Source organism: Macrotis lagotis, chromosome X (genome assembly GCF_037893015.1).
Source record: "Macrotis lagotis isolate mMagLag1 chromosome X, bilby.v1.9.chrom.fasta, whole genome shotgun sequence".
Taxonomy (NCBI): domain Eukaryota; kingdom Metazoa; phylum Chordata; class Mammalia; order Peramelemorphia; family Peramelidae; genus Macrotis; species Macrotis lagotis.
This window is the reverse complement of record NC_133666.1, coordinates 470,920,608-470,945,026: the sequence shown is the minus strand read 5'-3', so window position 1 is coordinate 470,945,026 and position 24,419 is coordinate 470,920,608. Positions and strand designations below refer to the sequence as shown.

Genomic DNA, 24,419 nt, shown 5'->3' with positions numbered 1-24,419 from the left:
TTCCTTTTCCTTTTCATGAACCCATGATATCTAGAAGGAAAATGACTCCAGAATATCCTTGCTCAAATGCTTGAACAAATCCCAAGTCAGACCTATCCTCACAATGAGGAAAAGAGCTATCCTTCGAAGATTTTCTTTTCTATTTGTTGCAATCAAGCTCAGGTGGAATTGCTGCAGCTTTCTTCCTACCTGAACAGTCTTGTTTTGAGTCAGTGTCATAATCTAAAAATATCTCAAAGATGTTTAATATAATTAAGATGCAACAAATGGAAGGGAAAAGAGGATGCTTCTGAGGGTATATATATTCAAGATTTTATCCTTCAGAACAGGGAATGACCACAGATAATCAGATTAAATGCATCCACTCTTTCAGAGAAGTTACAGATGCCATCAAAGTTAGAAAGATAGATTGATAGAAGAAATTATAGGTGGGTGGTATCTAAGACTGCTACATTGCATTTCTGTAGTGATCAAAAAGCAGTTTCTTGTTGGCTTTTCTCATCCCTACAACCAAAAGCAAGAGAATTTAGCATATGCTGCATGTCCCATCAGGCCTAATTGCTCAGGCACAATATAGCCTAACCAGGTGTGTACTTAGAGTATAATAAAATAGATGTTGTTTCATGAAAAAGTAATGCAATTGTGCTTCATTTAATGAATTATATTAACAAGGAAGCAGACTGACCATATGAAGACAGTTTCTTCTTAAAATGTATCCTCCCCTGGAATTTCAAGGGTTTCTACTTTCTCACCTTAAAGCTTTTCTATGAAATACTTGCTCCTGCACAGGATGCCAGCTGCCTTCAGGGACTCTTGAGTTATTCAATGCCAGACACACCCAGAATTTTTCTGGGATCCATATTCTGTAAAAATCCAGTACCAGGAAGCCTCGTAGCTGAATATGCCATTGCAACAACAGACAATGGCAACAACTGATTCCAGCTGGTGATCACAATCTCCCAATACTCCATCTAGATAAGATCTTGGTTAATTTATAGATGCCTCACCCTGAATTCACATGGCATGAAACCGTGTTAGTGTTTTCTTAGAAAAAGGTCTCCTTTCATATCATATTCTCTCTTTCCTGTGGTACTGTTCAGTTCATAGTTTGGGGTTTTTCCCCCCATTAAGGGCATGGTTCCAAGCCCATTTTTCAATAATGTTTTTAACCAGAGTCTTAGTACACTTCTTAAACTATTTTAGAAGATCTTTAACCTACAAATCTTAGTTCATGCCTTGGCAGGTATTATTCTTGTTCCAGAGCTAGGGAGTGAGTATAGGAGAATGACTGAGAGGAAGGTGGGGAAAAAGGAATTGGCCTTGAAAACTCATTTGGGAGAACGACAGAACACCAAGGCTATGCTAGGACAGGTGCAATACTTGGTGGAAATATCATAGTTTCTGCAAAAAAGCACTCGTCACATTACACCCAATTTGTGAAAGTCCCACACATCAGTGCATCAGGAAGTACATATCCTCCCTCTTCCTCCACCCACCTGAGAGAGACAGAGAACTCTTAGTATGTTTCCCAACCACTTCTAAATCACTTTGGATAATAACCAAAATGCCTTGGGCTTACAGTGCAACCTGGTGGTTGTGATGTACTTATTTTATGCTGGGGTCCCCTCCCCCTATATCTTCCCTTCTCCTCTTTAACAATTTACAGCTTAGGGGGAGGCTAGTTGGCGCAGTGGATAAAGCACTGGCCCTGGAGTTAGGAGTACCTGGGTTCAAATCCGGTCTCAGACACTTAATAATTACCTAGCTGTGTGGCCTTGGGCAAGCCACTTAACCCCATTTGCCTTGCCAAAAAAAAATAATTTACTGCTTAGATAATTCTTTGTCATTTGTCAATTCTCTCTCCTGTAGATGCATATGCGTGCATACACATACACACACACACCTGTCCTTTTCCTCTTTCAGTTCTTTTTTAATTAGAACAAGAAAACCTATTTTTCCTCTTCCCTATCTTTCTTCATTCTATTTGTGACTCTGTCAGATCTATGGAGAGAGAAGTTTATGACAAACAAGAAATAGAGAACATTATAAATTACAAAATGAATGATTTTGACTATATTAAATTAAAAATGTTTTTCATAAATATAATAAAATAAATGCCATGTTTTGAAAGAAAACAGAAAGTTGGGAGTTTTCACAGTTAGTGTTTCTGATAAAGGGCTCATTTCTAAAATATATAGAGAACTCATTCTATTTGTGACCCCAAAATTAACCTAAGTTAAATGCTAGTGATATAACTATCAGAGAAAGGTCAAAACATATTTTGAAGTTTAATTAGACATGAGAGGATATCTCCAAAGTCTTAGTACAGTTTTAAGTTGTTTAATATAAAATCCTACTCTTTCAGAGTTAGAAGGGTCACAGAGGGCATTTAGTCTAATCTGTATCTGAGAAAAATTTTCTTCATTATCCCTTATAATCATCTAAATTCTTCTTGGAAATCTCCAAAGTTGGCAGCCAATTCCTCTTGTAAATACTTCTAACTATTATGAAGTTCATTTTTTAATAAATCCAGCTGGATTCTGCCCCTCTAGTACACCTACTTCTTGCTCTTAGTCTAGTTCTGACTACTTTTGCCAAATGAAACTACCTAATCTCATACCTTGAGTCAGGAAATCCTGAATGCAAATCTAGTCTTGAATATTCATTTAACTGTATGATCCTGGACAAGTTACATAATCTGTCTGGCTCAGTTTACTCAATGATAAAAAGAGAATAAAGGGTTGTTGGGAGTGCCTAACATATGGTAGGTACTTAAATGCTTCTTCTCCTTTCTATACCTTCATATCTCTTCCAATTCAATTAAACAAATATTTAGTAAGTATCTATTATGTCCCCAAAAGTACACTAAGTCCTGGAGATAATAGAGACAACCCCAAACCAGATCTAAAGGTCTTTACAATCAAATGGGGAGGAATGTTATTATCTACAATTCATGGGAAAGTGAGATCAGTGCAAAGAAGACATATAAGCAAAGCAGTAGCACAAGACATTTAAGGAGGGAAAGATCTTGAATATCTGGGGGTAGGACAATAGTCAGGGAGTCAGGGAAGATTTTGGAGAGGTGGCAGTATCAGCTAAATTGGGCTTTGAAGGCAAGGAAGAAAGAGAAGGGCAGGACAAAACCCAACATTTTGGGGGGGAGGATGAGGGGGGGAGAGAGAGGGGAAGAAGAGGAAAGGGAGGAGGGGAGGAAGGAGGAGGAAGAGGAAATCAAAGAGAATAAGGAAAATGAGGAGAGAAAAAAGGAGGGAGGGACAGAGGGGAGTGGGGGGAATAGATAGAGGGTAGAAGGAGAACCATAACAGTACAGTGTAGAGGGGAATAAGGGAAGATAGATCAAGTTGGTGATGCCAAGGGATTGAAAGCTAGGACAAGAGGGTGGCCTAGGGTTTAACTCAGTTTAAACAGGGCAGCTCCTTCCTCTCTATTGAGGGATTGCCACTCCCCCATTGAGAAATTATTCATTTTGTAATTTATAATGTTCTCTATGTCTTGTTTGGTCATAAACTTCTGACAGATCTGACGAGTCACAAATAGATGTCCTAGAGACAATGAGCATTTTCATCTCAGAAATAGGCAAATGCTACAAATCAGGATTTTTTTTTTTGTTTAATTGTCTAGACTTAAGGAAGTGATGTAGAAAATGTGAACAATGCAAGCTGAACTTTAAAATTTGACCTGAGCATTTTTTTCTTTTAATGGGCCAGTTGTTAAACATTTATATCATTTAGACAGGGTAGACCAGTACTTGGATGAAGCTAATGAGAAGCAGGAAAGATGAAAAGACTGACTTTTCCCTCCTCCCTTCAAGACTAAAGGATGCTTGCAGTTATTCTTGAAGATGGAGATCAAGCAGTTTCCCTTCTTTACAAACCACACTTAAAAGAAGTAAGCTAAGTGGTTTATTGAAAACACTGCTTCCTGCCAAAAATACTATAATAAAAATACTATAAATAAATAAATAAAAATACTATAAATTTTATCAGTCATAAGAGTACCAATGATTCAATGATTTTGCTTTAGAGGCATCTAGCTCAGATGCAGAGAATAGAAATTTTAATGTGGGGAAGCTAAAAACGAAAGATTTGTTATACAGAGCATATAAGAGATATTGGATCAGAGGAGCTGCTATAATACTTTTGTAGAACTAGAAGACTAGACAACAGATACGAGAGTCCTGTGTTTCTGGCAACAGTAAAACAAAGATATGAAATAGAAGGTTAGTCAGTCATGCAACCACCATTTATTAAGTCCCTACACTGTGCTAAAAAGCTCTGGGCATACCAAGGAAGGCAAAAGCATTTCCTATTCTCAAGAAACTCAAGAAGTTTAATGGGGGGAGACAATATGGAAAAAACAACATTCAAACAAGACAGTGGCAAAATAATTAGGGGTAACCTCAGAGGGAAGGTCCTAAGATGATAGGACTAGGAAAGGCTTCTTGTGGAAGGTGCAACTTTATTCATTTTATTTACTTTATTAAAGATATTATTTGAGTTTTACAATTTTCCCCCCAATCTTACTTCCCTCCCCCCACCCTCCCACGGAAAGCAATCTGTCAGTTTTTACTTTGTTTCCATGTTGTACATTGATCCAAATTGAGTGTGATGAGAGAGAAATCATATCCTTAAGGAAGAGACAAAAAGTCTAAGAGATAACAAGATCAGACCATAAGATATGTTTTTTTTTCTAAATTAAAGGAAATAGTCCTTGAACTTTGTTCAAACTCCACGGCTCTTTCTCTGGATACAGATGGCACTCTCCTTTGCAGACAGCCCAAAATTGTTCCCGATTGTTGCACTGATGGAATGAGTGAGTCCTTCAAGGTTGAACATCACCCCCATGTTGCTGTTAGGGTGTACAGTGTTTTTCTGGTTCTGCTTATCTCACTCAGCATCAGTTCATGAAAATCCCTCCAGGCTTCCCTGAAATCCTGTCCCTCCTGGTTTCTAATAGAACAATAGTGTTCCATGACATACATATACCACAGTTTGCTATGCCATTCCCCAATTGAAGGACATTTACTTGATTTCCAATTCTTTGCCACCACAAACAGGGCTGCTATAAATATTTTTGTAAAGTGATGTTTTTACCCTTTTTCATCATCTCTTCGGGGTACAGACCCAGTAGTGGTATCTGGGTCAAAGGGTATGCTCATTTTTGTTGCCCTTTGGGCATAGTTCAAAATTTCTCTCCAGAAAGGTTGGATGAGTTCACAGCTCCACCAACAGTGTAATAGTGTCCCAGATTTCCCACAACCTGGAAGGTGCAACTTTAGCTGAGATTTGAAAAAGCTAAAAGTGGAGAGATAAAGGAGATTACTCTGGGCGTGGGGGACTGCTAATGAAAACATCTGGAGTCAGGAGATAGAGTCCTGTAGATAAGGATCAGCAAGGAGGTAGACTAGAAAGATAGGAAGACACTAGATTCATAGAAAACAAGGTGAAAAGAAATGGAAAAAAAAAAAAAGAATAGGAACCTAAGGGGAGTATAGATCATATTCCGTAGAATAGGAAGGTGTAGGAGTAGGGCTACAAGCTGTCATGCAAGGTAAGAGAGTCTTCCCTGCAGGGGATGATAATTACCCACCAGGTATTTACTCACAAAATCTGGCAGTAGTAGACTGTAGGTGGTTTAAAGAGAAATGAGCACAACCGGAAGTCTATCTGTCAAAGAGATTGGGGAGTTGTTTTTGCCTCAATGTACTTACATGGCTGTAGCAAAGTGGAAGCTTCTAGATCCCCAAGGCATCAGACCAAGAGGTCAGTTATAGCAACCAAACATCTTTTTTTTGAGAAAGTGGTCCCGGAAGTTACAGTAGAAATTTCTATCTGGGGTGCAGGATTAGGAGAACAACAGGACTGAAGAAACAATGCCCTGCTGCTTCCTCAAATGATAAGAGGATACAGAAGGGAATAAGCATTTATGGAGCACCTACTATATGCCAGACAATGTGCTAAGCATTTTAATCTGAACCTCATAACAAGGCTTTGTTATTACCATTCCCTTTTTTACATATGAGACAACTGAGGCAAAATGGCTTGTCCCATTTCACACAGCTATTAAATGTCCAAAGATGAATTTAAACTCTGATCTTCCTGACTCCATAACCACTATTCTATCCATTCTACCATCTTAATAACCACAATAAAGGGCTCTGACCTCTGACTTCAGGTAGGAAAGTGGAAAAAAGAATTCTGAAGAGGAAGCCAGAATCATTAAAAAAGCAAGTGGTAGTGGGATGTCAAAATGGATATGTTGAAACTGAGTGATCTCATTTTTATGTGAAATACCTGTAAAGAGGGGAAGACTCAGTCCAATCCTGGGCTCTAGCTAGAGCAGAGGTTCCTCCCATTTTGGGGATTTTAGATCTATTTAACCTTCTGCGAAGCCTATGGTGTCCTTTGCAGAATAATGCTTTTAAATGTATGTAAAAAAGCATAGGATTACAAAGTAAACCAGGTAGTGTCATGGTACAACCTGCAGTCCCCTACCACTGCAGAGGCCAAGACTGATGTATTACTCAAGTTCAGGAGTTCTGACATGAAGAAGAATCAAAAGTGATGCATCAGATGTCTGCACTAAGTATCATGTCAATATAATGAGATTCTGGGAATTGATAGAAATATGCTACTCACGAATGGGTGAACAAGTTCAAGTTGGAAAAACAGAGCATGTTAATACTTCCATGCCAATCAGTGTTGGGATCAGGTTCATGAGTGGTCTCAGTCTCAGTCTGGACAAGATAGTCTCAAAAATAATAACAGCCACAACATCAACAAAGAAAACCAATTATGTTGAAATTCAGTTAGGAAAAAAAATGTTTAAATTCATGGATCCCAGGTTAAAAACCCCTGAGAAATAATTCCATGGAACACACTTGAAAGCTGGGTTCCTTCTGGCATCATTTGGCTTGGTTCCTTCTAGGGTGCCATTTGTATTGGATAAGAGCAAAAAGACCTGGTGGGATGATATAGTGAACCCTGGATGGTTCTTTGATCCCTGATAAGGGTATCTAGTGGAGGTAGCTATTTTTTTTTTAGGTTTTTGCAAGGCAAATGGGGTTAAGTGGCTTGCCCAAGGCCACACTGCTAGGTAATTATTAAGTGTCTGAGACCAGATTTGAACCCAGGTACTCCTGACTCCAGGGCCGGTGCTTTATCCACTGTGCCACCTAGCCACCCCTGGTAGCTACTTTTTAATTGACAACTAAGCTAGAGAGAGGCACCCATATACTAGACCTTAAAGAGAGTGATTCCATCCTCTTGACCTTTCTCTCTTCCTATCTGCAAAGCCTGACAGGCTTTTTGGAGGGGATAGGAACCTTCCCAAACCCTAGCAGGAAAGACAAACTGATCAGTTAGAATAGTTAGCATATTTAATGGTATGAGAGAGCCCAAGACTAGATCTCCCAGCCCTGACTCTCTTGCTTTGCATTTCTTTTCTGAACATAATGGATTGAGTGGTAACCCTAATTAAGGCTATCATTTCTAGCCTTGTAGGCAACCATGTAAGTTTGAGAGACTAGAAGCACAACTTTGTCTTTCTGAGAGGTTCCACAAAATGTTTCATATTTTGAAGTTTTAGTTCCAAAGAATAAGTCAAGTTACTATTTCTTAGTTTTGTTAATGCAAGTTTGAGTTTTTAGCATTTCTCTTGTTTGGAGGAAATAAAATCTTCCCTATACCAGAATAATATTAATTTTATGCCAGGTACCTTTCTAGTCCCTTTTTGGGAGTGTCCAGGCCTTGACCTGAAAGGTCACATGTGGCCTTCAAAGCCCATTCCTGCATCCATCCACGTAAACTGGAAAATGAAAGATGTCAAATGAGCTTTTGTTCAATTTCTTCTAATATAATTCTATCACTTATCATCAAAATCCAAGCTTCTGGAATATGATTTTTCTAAAAGGTTGGACACCTATGTTTATAGGATCCAAGCCTAAATTTTAAATGATTTTCTCCAGAGTTTTACTGTAGGGAATATAAGGAACCAGAAACTAGAGGAGAGCCTAACTTCTTTCTTTGGAGACCAGGCTTCTTTAGACTATGGCCCATGTTTCCAGGTCTGGGGTCCTCTGGAGACAGAGGATGAATGTTCCAGCATTCCTGGGCCATAACAGTTCTTCTATGTGTTCTTATACATATACACTGTACTCTGAGGTTTCTAAAAGTAACCTCTTCTAGTACGCAGATTCAATTTAACAGACATTTTTTAATTGTTTACTTTATACTAGGTGCTAGGTTGAGTAGAGAAGGTGAAGTGAATAGAAAGATGGAGTTCAAACCATTCCATTCCAGTTTAGCCTTGATTCCTTATATAGATGAAAAATGTCTTGATCTATCACAAATGATCTTGGACTAACTGCTAAAAGAACTCTGATCTTGTTTGGATAGACTGAGATCACTTGGTCATGTCATAGGATCATCTCTTTAGTTGTCAAATAAGTTAATAAAGGAAAAAAGTCCAGAAATTGAATTCTAGCCTTAATCACTTGAGAAGGAATTCTCTCCCCACTGCCCCAGGGGAAAAAAGATCTCAGTTTTGTTCTCCATCATTACTCCTTCCCTTTTCTCTTGACTATTAGGGGACTATCCTGCTTCAAAGAGTCTGGAAGATGTAGGACTCCCATTTTCTTTTCTTTTTTTTCTTTTTTGTTTTTGCAAAGCAGTGGGGTTAAGCAACTTGCCCAAGCTCACACAGCTAAGTAATTATTAAGTGTCTAAGGCTACATTTGAACTCATGTCCTCCTGACTCCAAGGCCTGTGCTCTCTCCACTATGCCATCTAGCTGCACCATTTTCTTATCAATGTACTAAATGGCACCCCTGGATCAACTGTCCTACATCATTGAAAGCCAATGACAGATTCAAGTCCTGGCTCTACAAGAACTCTGCAAAGAGACTACCATGCCTAGGGGATAACTTCTTAAGCATTCCATAAATGAGAATACCAAACTTTTAGCAATAAGGACTTGTGATCCTTTTGCCACATGTGCATTTAAATTCACTTTCTCTCTGGATTCTGTATATTTTGGAGGAAGTATCCCAGACTTGGGGAGGGGAATATTTTAAACAAGCTTTACTTAGTATGCAACCATGGTAATATACATTTTTTAAAAAGTCCTTAATGCTGGCTGATTAAATATTTGTCAACTTGATAACCTTGGGTCTTTAAATTGGAGGGGGGACATATGAAAGGAGAGAGGGAGAGAGGGAGTAGGTAGAGAAAGAGAGAAAGGGGAGGAGAGGAAGGGGAGGGGGAGGGAGAAGGACAGAGAAATCATGAATTTTCAGCCTAGGTTTGAGAACCTGACTCAACAGTGGTAGAAGAAGCTAGTAAAGGATACCAGAGCTTATATAAATTACATAAAGGTTTAAAAAAAAGTTAAAATTTTAAAAATCTAAAACAGCTGAGTGCTTATGCCTGTCACAGTCAGTGCTTAACAGACACTTAGTCTCCCCAAATCATGTAATGTTGTTAGAATGGTAAACTGATACAACTATTTGGCGGGGGGATTGGAGTTAAGAGATCCCAAGTTCAAATCCAGTTTCAGAAACTTGACATGTTACTAGCTGTGTGAACCTGAAGTCACTAAATCCTCACTGCCTAGAATCCAGGGCCATCTCCAGTCATCTTGATTCATATCTGGTCACTGGACCCAGATAGTTCTGGAGGAGAAAGTGAGGCTGGTGACTTAGCACAGCATCCCCCTCACTAAAATCCAATTCATGTCTTTTGTCAAGGAGTCACCTCCCTGATATCATCATCTTCTTCGAGAACCAAGGACTAACATCATCTTGACAATAGGTATATATTCCCAAGGAAATTAGGAACTGAGAAAAGGGCTTATAAATGTACAGGCAAAGGGGAAGTTGGGTGGCACAATGAATAGAGATCAGCCCTAGAGTCAGAAGGACCTCAGTTCCTATCTGGTCTCAGGCACTTAATACTTACTTAGCTGTGTGTGACCTTGGGCAAGTCACATAACCCTTGCAAAACAAGCAAACAAAATAAATGAACAGACATTATTTACAGCAGTCCTTCTTGATGTGGCAAAGAACTAGAAATAAACTAGATACCTGTCACCAGATAAATGGCTAAGCAAATTGTGACATATGAAAACAATGGAATTTTATGCAGCATAAGAAATGAAGAACATAACAGATTCATAAATATGGAAAGACCTGTATGAACTAATGAAAGGGAAAGTAAGCAGAATTAGGAGAACAAATTACAAAAAAATTTCAGTGATATAAAAGAAACTATTCTGAAAGATTTCGGAATTTGGATCAAATAAGATAATATTTGTAGAGCACATAAAACACTTCCTGGCACACAGAATAGCTGTTCATTCCTACCTTTACCTAAATCAGCCAACAATTATAATGTCAAAAGAATAATAATGAAATATACCTGGTACCTCTTGATAGTGCTGTTAGAGATTATAGGCATGGAAACAAGTGTGTATTCTCAGACTGGTCAATGTCTTGATTTGTTCTGTCTAGATTTAGTTGTTATAGAAGAAGGTGTCTATTCTTACATGGAAAAGGGAAAAGGGAGGTCAGAAAGAAATGAAGGTTGGTGGAACCCAAGTACGGCTAGTTGGTAAAATTCTAATTTAAAATATAAAACTAGTGTCATCACCAGCTTGTCAAAGACAAATCAATTCAAGAAAGAGCTGAACCCTCAAATTATAGCAGAGATTTCATTCATTGTAATGAAGTTCCATTTCTATGAAAGGTGTCAAATTAAGCATGTTTCTTTCCCGTTTCCTCAATCAAAATGCAAACTCAATGAACAAAGCCCAGACTAACCTGTCTCTCTGGATACTCGAAGCCTTTGTTCATTACAAAAGGCCCCCTGACCCCGTCTGCCAGTATATAAACGTTCTTCAGTACAGTGGTAAATCACTCCAAATTCAAGCTATAATTTTTATAAAAAGGAAAAAAAAGATAGATTAGTGAAATTATACCTCTGCATTACAAGTGGGAAATGACTACTGGTGACTATAAAGTTATGGTTGAGAATCATAGTGTGATAAATAAAATACAAATTGACTCATAAATGATGTAGAATGAAATGAGCAGCACCAGAACACTATACACATTAACAACATGAGATAATAATCAATTATGATGAAATTGTTCATTTCAGCAATACAATAATCAAGGAGAATTTAGAAAGATTTGTTATGGATAATTCTATCCATATTCAGAGAAGGAACTGTGAAGTTGAATTTAATTTCTAAAAATTGTCATATATTATGCCATTTTTTCTAATACTTTGCTGTTTGTATTCGATTCTTCTCTCACAATATGATCAATATAAATCTATTTTTAGCATGGATATAAATGTAGAGCCGATAAAACTTTGCAAAAAAAAAGGTTGGCAAAAACTACCATTACATTGGAAAAACAATAAAACATTTTTAATTGACTCATAAATATCAGTAAGGATTCAAAATTTAAAGAGTAGTTACAGAGACAAGAAGTTAATGGAATTCTCAGAAAGCATAAAGTTCACTTGGCCAAGTGAAGTGAACAGAACTAGGAGAACATTGTAGACATTAACAGCAACACTTTAAGATGATCAACTATGGTAGACTTAGTTCCTCTCAGTAGTTCAATGAACAAGGACAATTCTAAAAGACCTGTTGTTGGAAAATACCATCCATATCCAGAAAAAAAACTCTGGAGGAGTCTGAATCCAGACCAAAGCATACTATTTTCACTCTTTAGTCTTCCCCCCCCCCCCTTTTTCTATTCTTCTTTCACAACATGACTAAATGGAAATATATTAAACATAACTGTACATGTATAGTCTACATTAGACTACTCACTGTCAGGAAGGAGGGAGGGAAGTAGAAAAATGTGGAATTCAAAAGCTTAATATTGGGGCAGCTAGGTGGTACAGCAGATAGAGCACCGGCCCTGGAGTCAGGAGGACCTGAGTTCAAATCCAGCCTCAGATACCTAATAATTGCCTAACTGTATGACCTCATTGTCTTGCAAAAAAATGCTTAGCAAAAAGATTAATATTGCAAACTATCTTTACAAGTAACTGCAAAAAATAAAATAATTTTTTTTTAAAGTTCAAATTTAGGATAATCTGTAAAGACAACATTAGATAAATCTAATCTAATCATCTATTAGATGTGAATTCTTTGAGAATAGTGTTTATTTTTTCTTTATATCTCCAGTAGTTAGTACATAATAGGAATTTAACATTTATTGACTATTGACTAACAAAATAACCAATAATTAGTAAATAAATTTCTTGCAATGTTTTCATTCTTCAGAAAGGTTTCATTATTTGTGTTAAAAAGAAAGTTAACTGACTAGATGCCCTTAAAATTGCTGAAGTGTGAAGAATGTACTCCTATCACCAACCATAACATAGAAAATGTTATTGAAATGTCAACAAAGAGTCACCAAAGTACAAAGACAATCCTGTGAAGGTGTTGGGGGGGGGGGGATAAAGGGAAGGCCAAGGAAGGAGAAGGAAGAAATATCTTATCTACTCAAAGGACCAAAAATCCAGTCACAAGAAAAACCTGCTAATAACCTGAAAGGAAAAAGAAAGTGATTCAGTTATTTTATGTCAACATGCTTTGAACACATTTCTCCCTTTGTTTTCAGGGTGTGGGGCATTGGTAAAGCAGGTGAAAAAGGAAAGCAGGAAAGTTTGTCACACCCTCAATGCAAATATGAAAACGTGTAAGTCTCATACCTAGTGAGAAAACATCAAACTTCAAAAGTCCATCTGGCTTTTGCCCTGTTTGGAATGAGTTCAAACTAGAACAAACACTTATTCTGTCCAAATCTTGGTGTAAGATACCCACAGGGAGTCACTTACATTCTACAATTGATCCACAGTATTCAATCTAGAGTAGGTCTAGTAAGCTAAACTCTCAGTTTTAACCACAGTAGACTCACATACAAAGATTAGACCTAGAAATAATCTGACCTCTTGGGAGATCTTTGGCACTTGATGCCAATTTCAAGGTTTCTCTTCAATAGAGAGGATGGTCTAGTCTTGTGATCTGGAGTCTAAGACTGAACCAGACAGAAGAGACAAGAGAAAGTTCACTAAAGCACCTCATTACTTAAGGTTTGATGTGGACCTTCTTGTGGAAATCTATGACAACTATTTTGAAAAAGCCACTTAGAACATTAAGACAATATCAATCAGCTCTGAGAAACAACTGTGAAAAGATAGCCATCCTGCAAAAATTTTCAAGCCTAAGGTATTCTCATTGCTTCTTCATGTTGTTCAGTCATTTTGCAGTTGTGTCCGATCCTTCATGATTTTATTTGCAATTTTCTTGGCAAATATACCAGAGTGCTTTGCATTTCCTTCTCCAGCTTATTTTTAAAAATTAATTTTAATTAAAGATATTGAGTTTTACAATGTCCCCCCCAATCTTACTTCCCTCCCCCATCCCCCCCATGGAAAGCAATTTGTCAGTCTTTACTTTGTTTCCATGTTGTACATTGATCCAAACTGAGTGTGCCTTAAAGAAGAGACAAGAAGTCTAAGAGGTAATAAGATCAGACAGCAAGATATCTCCAGCTTATTTTGCTGATGAGAAAACAGAGGCAGTTAAGTGACTTATAGCAGGCTCACACAAGTAGTAAGTGTCTGAAGATGGATTTGAACTTAGGTGTTCCTGCCTCCAGGTCTCATGCTCTATCCATTGTGCTACCTAGCTTCCACACACTTAAATTCTATCACAATAAAACATCTTCTTGATGGCAAGGCCTGGCTGATTCAATATCCTTATTATGAATATTCAGTGCCACACTTCATTTTGGTTATGGAAATTGTACACTACACTCTTTAATGTCAAGTATAATATTTTAAATACAAATAATTCCTTTTTTCTTTTTCAATTTCAATATTAATGTTCTTTATTATCTTATCAGCATGGCAGAGAGAGAGCCAATCTTGGAGCCTGAAAGACCTGCTTTCAAGTCATGCCTCAGATACATACTTTCTGTGTGATATTCAGCAAGGCACTTAACTTCTTGGGGCTCCAGACCACTCTTGAAGGAATTTCCTCTTCTGGGAGTTCCCTGTAGCAATGAAATCATGTCTTGTCCCAATCCCTATTTTTACTTGTCTTTATTGTTAGCTCTTGGAAGTAGCACTGCTTCTATCCTAATGCAATCTGCACAATTCTGGAAAACAATCCCTTGAGAAATAAAACCAGGCAACTGCTCCTGTAGGTGCTGCAGCAGTCATAGCTACTGAAGAAAGACAGCTAGATAGCATGGTGAGTGGGTAGAGCACCTACTCAGAAGTCAGGAGGACCAGGTTCAAATCCAGCCTCAGATTCTTACTAGCTGTGTAACCTTGGACAAGACAGCATTGCATCCAGTGCTATCTCCAGTTGTTCTGATTCACATTTGGCCACTGGATTCAGATAGCTCTGGAGGGAAAAAGTGAGACTGGTGACTTAGCACAACACCCCCTCAGTCAAATCCAATAACTTGTCTGATGTCATGATCTTCTTTAAAAATGAAGGACAGAGGGGCAGTTAGGTGGTGCAGTGGATAGAGCACTGGCCCTGGAGTCAGGACGACCTGAGCTCAAATACGACCTCAGACACTTAATAATTACCTAGCTGTGTAACCTTGGACAAGTCACTTAAACCCATTGCCTTGCAAAAAGCAAAAAAAACCCTAAGAATGAAGGACAAATATCATCATCACTGAAGATGGAGAAAATTACTATAGTCCTTGGTACTGTCAAATGGCTCAACATCAAAAACCAGTATCATTTCATCAGCAGACATGATATTGAAGAAGAAGCATTATTAATATCCACTTTGCCAAAGTCCTAAGATCCATGGGATCTTTCCATCTGTCTTGCAGACAAAACCTTGCATATGTGTTCTTTTCCATTAGAACATGAGTTTTACTCTCTCTCTCATCCACAAATGACATACATCATATTAGCATGTTTCTCATGGGTTTCATATTGTTGTTTTCCTCAAAATCAGCATGGCTCTATCCTCATCCTCCTTGACCCCTTTTTGAAATTATGGCTATTTTCTTTTCTCTGGTTATGATAACATTGCTACCTCCTGATTTTCCTCCTATCTCTCTGGTATTTCTTTTGCATCCTATACTGGTTAATAGACTCTTTAGAATAAGAAGGGGTTACAGAGGCCAGTTAGTCTAGTCCATTCATGAATATATCAACAGTACAAAAACAATAGAAATTCCTTGTTTATGTGCAATTGCCTTTCAGGCAATCTAATTAAACTGATGGATTCATTTCTCAGAAGTATTTTTAAATTCATAGGATAAAAATACATAGAATTATAAAAGAAACCAATTTTTAAAAAATAAATTTATGTATTCAGATTAAGAAAAACCTGTTTCAGAACATATATTTTAAGAGGTAATCAATCTTTTGAATGCTTCTTAAAGACCTCAAGTAAGGCGGAAAACAGTGCCTGTCTAATTCTATTAGTGGACTGTTAAATTTCCTGTTAGATTAGGCCTAAATCTACCTCTCTGGATCTGCTTTTCATTCTATCCAAAAAAGATCAAGTATAATATCTCTTCCATGTAGCTTAGAAGGCATTGATCTTTCAGTACACTAAAGTTGGTAGAATTTTATTATTTGATCTGCATGAGTCTTCAAATGATCATTTTTGGTTATAGGTTTTTATTACAGTGATTAGGAAAGAACCCCTTCTTTTCCACAATTATGACTCTTTAAATAACCTCATACACATTTGATTTATATAAAAGTTCTATTCACAGTTTTAAAAAATGTATGTACTTTCTATTTTCCATTCTATCACATGTACTTTTCTAAAATTTTATTAAGATATTTTTTCTTTTCTTTTTTGTTTTTTTAAGGTTTTTGCAAGGCAAATGGGGTTAAGTGGCTTGCCCAAGACAACACAGCTAGGTAATTATTAAGTGTCTGAGGTCACATTTGAACTCAGGTCCTCCTGACTCCAGGACCGTGCTGTATCCACTGTGCCACCTAGCCTCCCCCTATTAAGATCTTTTGACTTCTTTTATTGCTTATTCTGTTTTTTATATTCTTATTTTCATCTAACTCTCAAAGAGGCATTTTAGCAAACTCAATAATTATTTGTTTTATTGCATATTTCTCCCTATAGTTCAATTAGCTTCTCCTTTAGATACTAAACCATTTTGTGTACTTGCATTGAGCAATGATATAATTTTATCTTTTGGGCCTTTAAATGTAATATAATTCCCCTACTTATCTCTTTTAACCACATATATCTTCATTGTTAACTTTCTTAAAAATATGGTGGTCACTCATATTTTTTTTTTGTTAAATGAGGGAGAGTAGATTCTACTCCAATCTATCATCTTAACTCCATATGAATTTTTAAAGTTTGCAAACATATTGTATTCTGTTTTCTAAGCCATTCTATCACCTTCTATTTAATGTGTAAATTTATGCAAATTATATTCAATAGTATGATTGGTATATGTGTTTGTCCTTCCAAAATATACTATTATAATGTCTTTTCTATTTATCTTGTTATCTTCTATTAGGTCCTTATATTTTAAGCTATTTTTTTTTCAGTCAATGAAAATCAACCCCCTCCAGACTCCTCCAAAAGAGAAAGAAAAACAAAACCCATATTAAAAACATGTACAGTCAAACAAAAAACTCTGTCTTTGATCGTATTCAAAAATATATTTCAGTCTTCATCCTGACTCCATCATCTCTTTGACAAGAAATAAGATAGCATGCTTCATCATGAATCCTCTGAAATTGTGGTTGGTCATTACATTGATCAGTTAAAAATTCAGAGTTCAAAGTTGTTTGCCTTTACAATAATGTTGTTATTATATAAATTGTTCCTGATTCTCTCCCTTAACTGAATTAGTTCCTACAAAAGTCTTCTCAGGTTTCTCTGAAACCATCCCCTTCATCATTTGTTATAGTACAACAGTATTCCAATTCATTCATATATTAAATTATTCAGGCTTTTCCCAATTGATGCGCCTACGTTTTTAATTCTATGCCATTGTTAAAAAAAACTACTATAAGTGTATTTATTCATGTGGTTCCTTTTTCTATTTCTTTGATCTCTTGGGGGTACAGATCAGGTAGCAGCATTTCGGGTATGTTCAATTTAGTCACATTTGGGGTATAATTCTAAATTGCTTTTTAGAATGTCTATACTAGTTCATAGTTCTACCAAAAGTGTATTAGCATATTTGTTTTTCCACAGTCATATCAGCATTTGTATTTTCCTTGTTAACTTTGTCAATCTGATAGGTATTTTATGGAACCTCAGAGTTGTTTTAATTTATATTCATGTAATTACTAGTGATTTAGAATATTTTCTCACATGACTAATGAGATCTTGGATTTCTTACTTGAAAAGTGACTTCATATACTTTGACAATTAATTGGAGAATGGCTCTTAAAAATTCTGATGGGGGGGCTAGGTGGCGCAGTGGATAGAGTATCGGCCCTGGAGTCAGGAGTATCTGAGTTCAAATCCGACCTCAGACACTTAATAATTACCTAGCTGTGTGGCCTTGGGCAAGCCACTCAAACCCCATTGCCTTGCAAAATCCTTTAAAAAAATTCTGATCAGCATAAAAAAATGTGTCTATATTTTGAAAATTTTTCATTCCATGAGGTTTGAAGATTATGAATATTTGATATAGTTACATGAATTGGAAATAATGCTCTTACATTTTTATGTAAATATTATTTTATTTGAATTATTTGAGCAATAATTCCAATATAGTCTATTTGTTGACTTTTCAAGGTAATTTTGAGGTCTGCATTTGCAGTATTGGGATGTCATCTTTTACTCCAAGAAACATAGTGAATTACTATGTATAACTGGAGTCACAAGATTTAAGAATTAAGTTGTGGGGGAGGCTAGGTGGCGCAGTGGATAGAGCACTGGCCCTGGAGTCAGGAATACCTGAGTTCAAATCTGGCCTCAGACACTTAATAATTACCTAGTTGTGTGGCCTTGGGCAAGTTACTTAGCCCCATATGCCTTACTTTGAGAACATCTATCAATCTTCTACCTTAGAGTGATAAGTCTGTTTTTTTGTTAATATTGTAAAAGTTTTGGTTTCAAATCTGTTATAGTTCATTTTGAAGTTCCAAAAAGAAAAATATGTGACCAAACTTGAATCATGTAGATGGTAATTATGTTTTATCCATTAAGTTTTGATGTTATAATGATAGTAAGTCCCATATATATAGCCACTGCCTTCCCTTGATGAGGTGATGCTTTGTCTCACCTGGAGATCAAGATGTTTTTTAAGTAACATCTTCAAACTGGCTCAATTTAACCTCCAAAGTCAAGCTAAAACAAAAAATTCATTATTTATTTTTAGTGTACATTAAGAATTTTGGATTTATCAAGAAAAATATATATATTTTAAATCACTGGACAAAGATTTCACAAGATGAATATTTTCACTATTCATATAACTTTAGGACATCTATGTACATCAAGTGACTAATAAGATGCTTTGAAGGGACAATTAACAACCCTTTGAAAGAATGCTCTGAATCATTAATAATGAGAGCTGCAAATCAAAACAACTATGAGGATTCATTCATTCATTCAGGAAATTGGCAAAAATGACTAATTAGGGGAGTAGTCAATGGAGAAATACTAATACACTGATGGGAAACCTGCAAATTTGTCCAGCCATTTTGAAAAGCAATTTGGAGTTATGCAAAGATAGTAATTAATATCTCCATGCCCTTTGATCCAGAGATTCCACTGTTCAGCATACATTTCAGGTAGGTCAAGGACACAAGAAAGGGCCTAAACATGCCAAAATACTTATAGCTATTTTTGTTGTAACAATGAACTAGAAATACAGAAGATTCACATTGATTGAGGACTGACTAAAGTTATAATGGAAAATTGTTGTAAAAAATGAATATCTGAATATAGAAACATGGGAAAACCTATAAATTGATTCAAAGTGAAGCAAGTAAAATCAGGAAAATAATATAAATGACTACAAAATAAAAAGAAAAAACAAAACAATTGCTACTGAATGCAATGAAGTTATGGTGACCAGGTTCAAGGCCAAAGAGGAGCCAAGCCTCCCCTCCTTCTTTGTCAGGGTCTCCCCCCTTTGGGACCATGAGTGTGGAACACTGAAGATAACTGTCAGTGTTTTGCATTGGTTAGCTTTTTTGAACTGGTTTCTTTTCCCCTTCTTTTTTTTTTTATTATCCTTTGTTTTAAGTCATAGCTTTCTGAGAGTAAAAGGGAGGTAGAATTTCCTACACTGGAAAATGTAGGTGATATAAAAAAAAAAAAAGAGGGATAAAGACTGGACCTTTGATATGGCAAAATTCCAGGATAAGGAAACTTCCTCTATCAAAGCAGGCCAGCACATTTTTTGCAATTTATTATCTTAAGGTGTAAGTCTAGAACATTGAGAGGTTAAGTGATTTTTTGTATAAGGTCATCCTGACAGTATGTGTCGGAAATAGGATTAGAACCAAGTTTTCTTGTCTCTGAAGCCAACATTCTATCCATTATAGATGTGTTATATCCATTATACCAGTTACCACTCTCTAAATAAGTTTAAAAAATTTTTTTTAAAGATCATTTGGAATCTTAACTTGGAAGTCACACTCATTTCCATTTAGACATCATCATCATCATCATCATCATCATCATAATATTATAATAATGGATATAAGGTTATTAGGACCATAAGGGACTCAACTCTCTCTGAAAGAAGACATGTTTTATATCAATTGTTCTCAACATTTATATCAATTGTTAGTGTCATGTTTTAAATGAAAAAGTTTTTTATGGGGCTAACAAAGAGTCTTGGTACAATAGTACTATTTTATAATTTTACAGATCATGTATAAACCATGACTATAGATCTGAGTTCAAAGGCTTTGAAAAACCTATAAAGAATGAATTTTATGATGCTTGTTCAATAATTACTAGATCATTTATAAGTTATTCTTTATAGTTCTGAGTCTTTGTGTTATAGCTTTTTAGTTTCTGGGTCAATATATGTTTTTACTTAGTTTAAATATTTTTTTAGTTATAGACAACAAGTAATTGGCCTATATTTGTAAGGATTGATATTATTATTGCTGTTTAGTCTGTGATATTGGCCAAGTTATTTATCATTTCTAAGTTTTAGGTTTCTCTTCTTTATGGGGACAATAAAACATACATGAGAAGGCAAGGAAAGTAAGGAAAGGGAAAATATATAACAATAATGATGATGTTAGCTAGTATTTATATAGCACTTCAAAGTTTGGAGTTTATCTCTCATTTAATCCTGAAAACTATTATGTAGATGCTATTACAATTACTATTTCAAAGATGGGGCAGTTGAAGAAGACAGAGGTTTTGCCTAGGGCCATACAGCTATTAAGTGTCCGCAGCAGGATCTGAACTCAGGTTTTCCTGACTCCATGTTCAACACTCTATCAATTATGCCACCTAGCTATCTATTAGTCTCAAGTTCTTCACTGATCCAATTTGCTTATTAAATATACAATAATTGTACACTATAGTTTTTAACTCTCTACCTTCCATAAGTTTGTTATGAAGTCAAAAGACATATAAAAGCACTACATAAATGACTTTCTAAAAATTTGGATCTACCACCTCCTATGCAAAACTTTTTCTGATCTCTCCAACTACCTGTATCTTATTCTTCCAACTTAGATTGTATTTATTTTTATATATGAACAAATTTGTAATAATTTAAGTATCTACATATACATATATGCATCTAAGTTTTCCCAACAGAATGTAAAATCCTGGAGAACAATTGTTTCCTATGTCTTTGTATCATCATTGCTTAAGACAGTGTCCAGACACATAAACCACACTTAAATGCTTAGTGATTGAATAACTGAAGTAAAATTTCCTGTTTGCTGCAAGCCAATCATGAGATTCTTTTTACTGTTCTCATAACTATCATTCTCCCAATAGTGCTACCATATAATCCAGGTAAAAAATGGAAGTTAGCCACTTACTAGAAAGTGGGAAAGAAAGATTAACTGAAAAGCCACACCCATACACCTTCACTACACCTCCTACACCCCTACTCCCTGCTATAATCACTTTAACAGGTTTAGATTTGTTTGCTGTGTTTGGTTATATTTGTACATTAGAAAGAAATGTACTTGGATTTAGTTGTCAACATTGAACATCCCCATAGGAAGAGTGCAGCCAAGGTCCTAAGATTGTAACTATACAAAGCTTTCAAGGAAGGATGATTAAACAAACAGATATAGACAATTGCTGTCTTTTGTACTGATTCTGAGTCAACTTCAACTTATCCAATTATAGAATACAATCTATATACACATACACAACAGATATATGTGCACACACACACAAACACACACAATATACCTCTCGATTAACAGCAAATCCAATGCTAACTGCCACTGTTGGAAATCTGCAAAGAAAACCAAACAATAATTTTTCATAACCCTGAATATCTTTAATAAATGTGCAAACCCTTAATAGCCACTGCAGAGTATTATGAGAAGGGTACCCAAGCACTTCACTGTTACTTTTATTTTTTCTCCTCTTAGAATCCTCAGTTTATAATGTTATAATGCTAATAATTTGATAGAAGCAAAGTCTTCTGAACTAGGCAGTGATGGTGTGGGATAAATGCTTGATGAACTACTTAATTTTCAATATCTCAGCCTCCTCATCTTTAAAATGCATATCTTTAGTACTTACCATCTGAGTTACTGGAAGGATCAAATAAACAATTCATATAAAAGGGTTTTGCAAACATTAAATAATGAGCTATTATTATTAATTTGTTGTTTTTCACTCATTTAAGTAGTGTCTAACTCTTTGCATCAGAAACCCCATTTGAGGTTTTCTTGACAAAGATACTGGAGTGATTGGCCATTCCCTTCTTCAGTTCATTTTATAGATTAAGAAACCAAGACCAACAAAGTTAAGTGATTTGCTCAGACACATAGCAAGTAAGTGTCTGAGGACAGATTTGAACTCAGGAAGAGAAGTCTATCTGACTCCCAGGTCAGTCATTCATCCACAGCTAGGCAGAGCCACCTAGCTTTCCCCTTATTATCAATTCGATTATGAAGTAGTATGTAAAGAGTAGTGGATTTGGAGTCAGGGGACCTAAATTCAAATTTCAGCTTTGTTACTGAGAATGGGTACATCACCATTTTGAGCCTTAGTTTCCTCATTTGCAAAATGAAGAGAATTGAGCCAGATGATCATTAATATTTTTTGTAGTTCCAAATCAAAAACAGTGGACTCCTTGAGACAAGGTACTGTCTTTTATCTTTCATTGCATCTTTAGGCTTAGCAAAACACATAGTGAGCTTGTAATAAATACTGGCTGACTGACTGATCACAATTACAGTAGTTATTTAGGGTTTATTTACTCTTCCAGCCTTGTATCATATTTCAGGGAAATGTCAGGACAGAGCCACAAGAGCAAAAACAGATATACACTCTAAGCTCTTCAAGTCATTGAGAGAGTGAATGAAGAGGTTTTCTGGGTGGAGAAATATCAGGTAGAAAAAGGTGCTCTAGGGTCAGCCACTACCCAACCACACACAACAGCAGTGGTGATAAAATGTCAGTCTGCCTTCATCCTTCTGTCAGTAATAATAATATCCTTAAGATGGCTCAGGGGTCAGCAGCTATTCATATTTAATCCTTTTTGTTTTTAAGGTCTTTGAATAATCAGTGACAGAAATCACTTTCACAAATTAAAATTAATATTATTTATTTTAACTTCTTTTTATTTTAACTTCTTTATTTATTTTAACTTCTAGACCTTAAGGGTTTCTTACCAGGGTTTAATTTGGGACTGCAATGGTGGAAGAAAAGGTTAAGAGTAAATGAATTAAATGGAAAAAAACAAACCCCTATTTGGTAACTATAAACATTTTTGCCACCATAAGAAAAACACAAAATATTTTCCCAGAAGAATTTTGAAAACTAAAGTCATTATTTAAATGCCATTCCTGAATAACATGTCTGCCCATGTTTCAATCTTAAAGCTCTTTAAAAAGGATGGAAGACTAGCATATGAATCACCAAAAGTCTTTTAGAAGTTTTTGGACCTGTATAATTCATGTAGCCATAGCTTTTATCACCTTTTAGTTCTTTGCAAAGCCCTAATTCAGTTCGTGCCTAGATTCTTAAGCTTTATATCCTTCCAAGTTACTTCCTTAGTCATCACTCTAGAAGTCTGGGTTAGGGAATACAAAAGAACTCTAAATTTATCTTTTGTATTCGGACCTCTACACCCAAAGTAAATGTTAACTGCTTAGAGGCAGCATCTTTTTTCATGCCGGCTGTTCTTAGAACAGTGCCCTGCACACAGTACAGGATTAATAAATGTTTGCTAAATTGAATTGTGAGTATTTAATACTCACAGTTCCATATGTAAATTATAAAAATGCTTATGGAGAGTTAAAAAATTTGATGATAAATGACTCATGTTATGAAAATGCACCTAAATGTGAGTAGAATATAATCTTAGTCTTAGAGAGTTTTCTAGAACATTGAAGGGTTATACCTGATTTTCCTAATGTTACATAGCCATTACATGTCAGAGATAAGACTTGAATACAGGTTTTCTTGATTCTAAGGCCATTCACTCAATCCTTTATGCTTTTGTATGTGAATAAAATAGAGGGTTAGATCTGTAAGGTTACACCACTGAACCACCTTTCCATCTATTACTCAGATTAGCTTCCATCTGGTGGTGCTATGCAGTCTTTCTGAACACTTAGTATGGGATCTGTTTCAGAAGTACCCTAGGAAAAGCAGCTAGTGCAATGAATGAACTTGGAGTCAGAAAGACTTAGTTTTGAATCTGAGTGTGTTCTAAGTCTGTTAACTTCTTTGAATGTCAGTTTTATCACCTATAAAATGCTGTCTGGTTTGTTTGTTTTTTTAACATTTTTGCAAGGCAAATAGGGTTAAATGGCTTACCCAAGGACACACAGCTAGGTAATTATTAAGTGTCTCAGGCCGAATTTGAACTCAAGTACTCCTGACTCTAAGGACGGTGCTCTATCCACTGTGCCATCTAGCTGCCCCTACAAAATGTTGTCAATAAGACCATAAGCTCCTACCTAATGGCAATTTTTTGAGGTTTAAATGAAGTAATGTATATGTAAGGTATTTTGTAAACCATAAAACCTAGAACAGTAAATATTATCACTTAACTTTAATAAATATACTTTCCAGCAAGGTAAATTATTTTTAATTTATGGAGTAAAGCAAACTTTTCCATAACACAGAACATGAAATTGTACAGCTTGCTATTCCTTTTAGATATATAATAAATGTAAATATATAAATTAACTTCTCTGGGTTTCTCTTTTCTCTCCTTCAAAACAAAG

At 35.9% G+C, this 24,419-nt stretch overlaps 1 protein-coding gene across 1 annotated transcript in view; it reads right to left on the bottom strand.

The window, feature by feature from the left end:
- The window catches only part of IMPA2 (inositol monophosphatase 2), an 82,031-nt gene that overhangs the window by 5,583 nt on the left and 52,029 nt on the right, over window positions 1–24,419 (bottom strand). The window contains exons 4-5 of the mRNA XM_074207237.1: window positions 21,421–21,466; window positions 10,838–10,946 (exon numbers count right to left, since the gene is read on the bottom strand). Of these exons, the coding sequence (XP_074063338.1) occupies window positions 10,838–10,946; window positions 21,421–21,466 (155 nt within the window). The remainder of the gene's footprint in view (window positions 1–10,837; window positions 10,947–21,420; window positions 21,467–24,419) is intronic.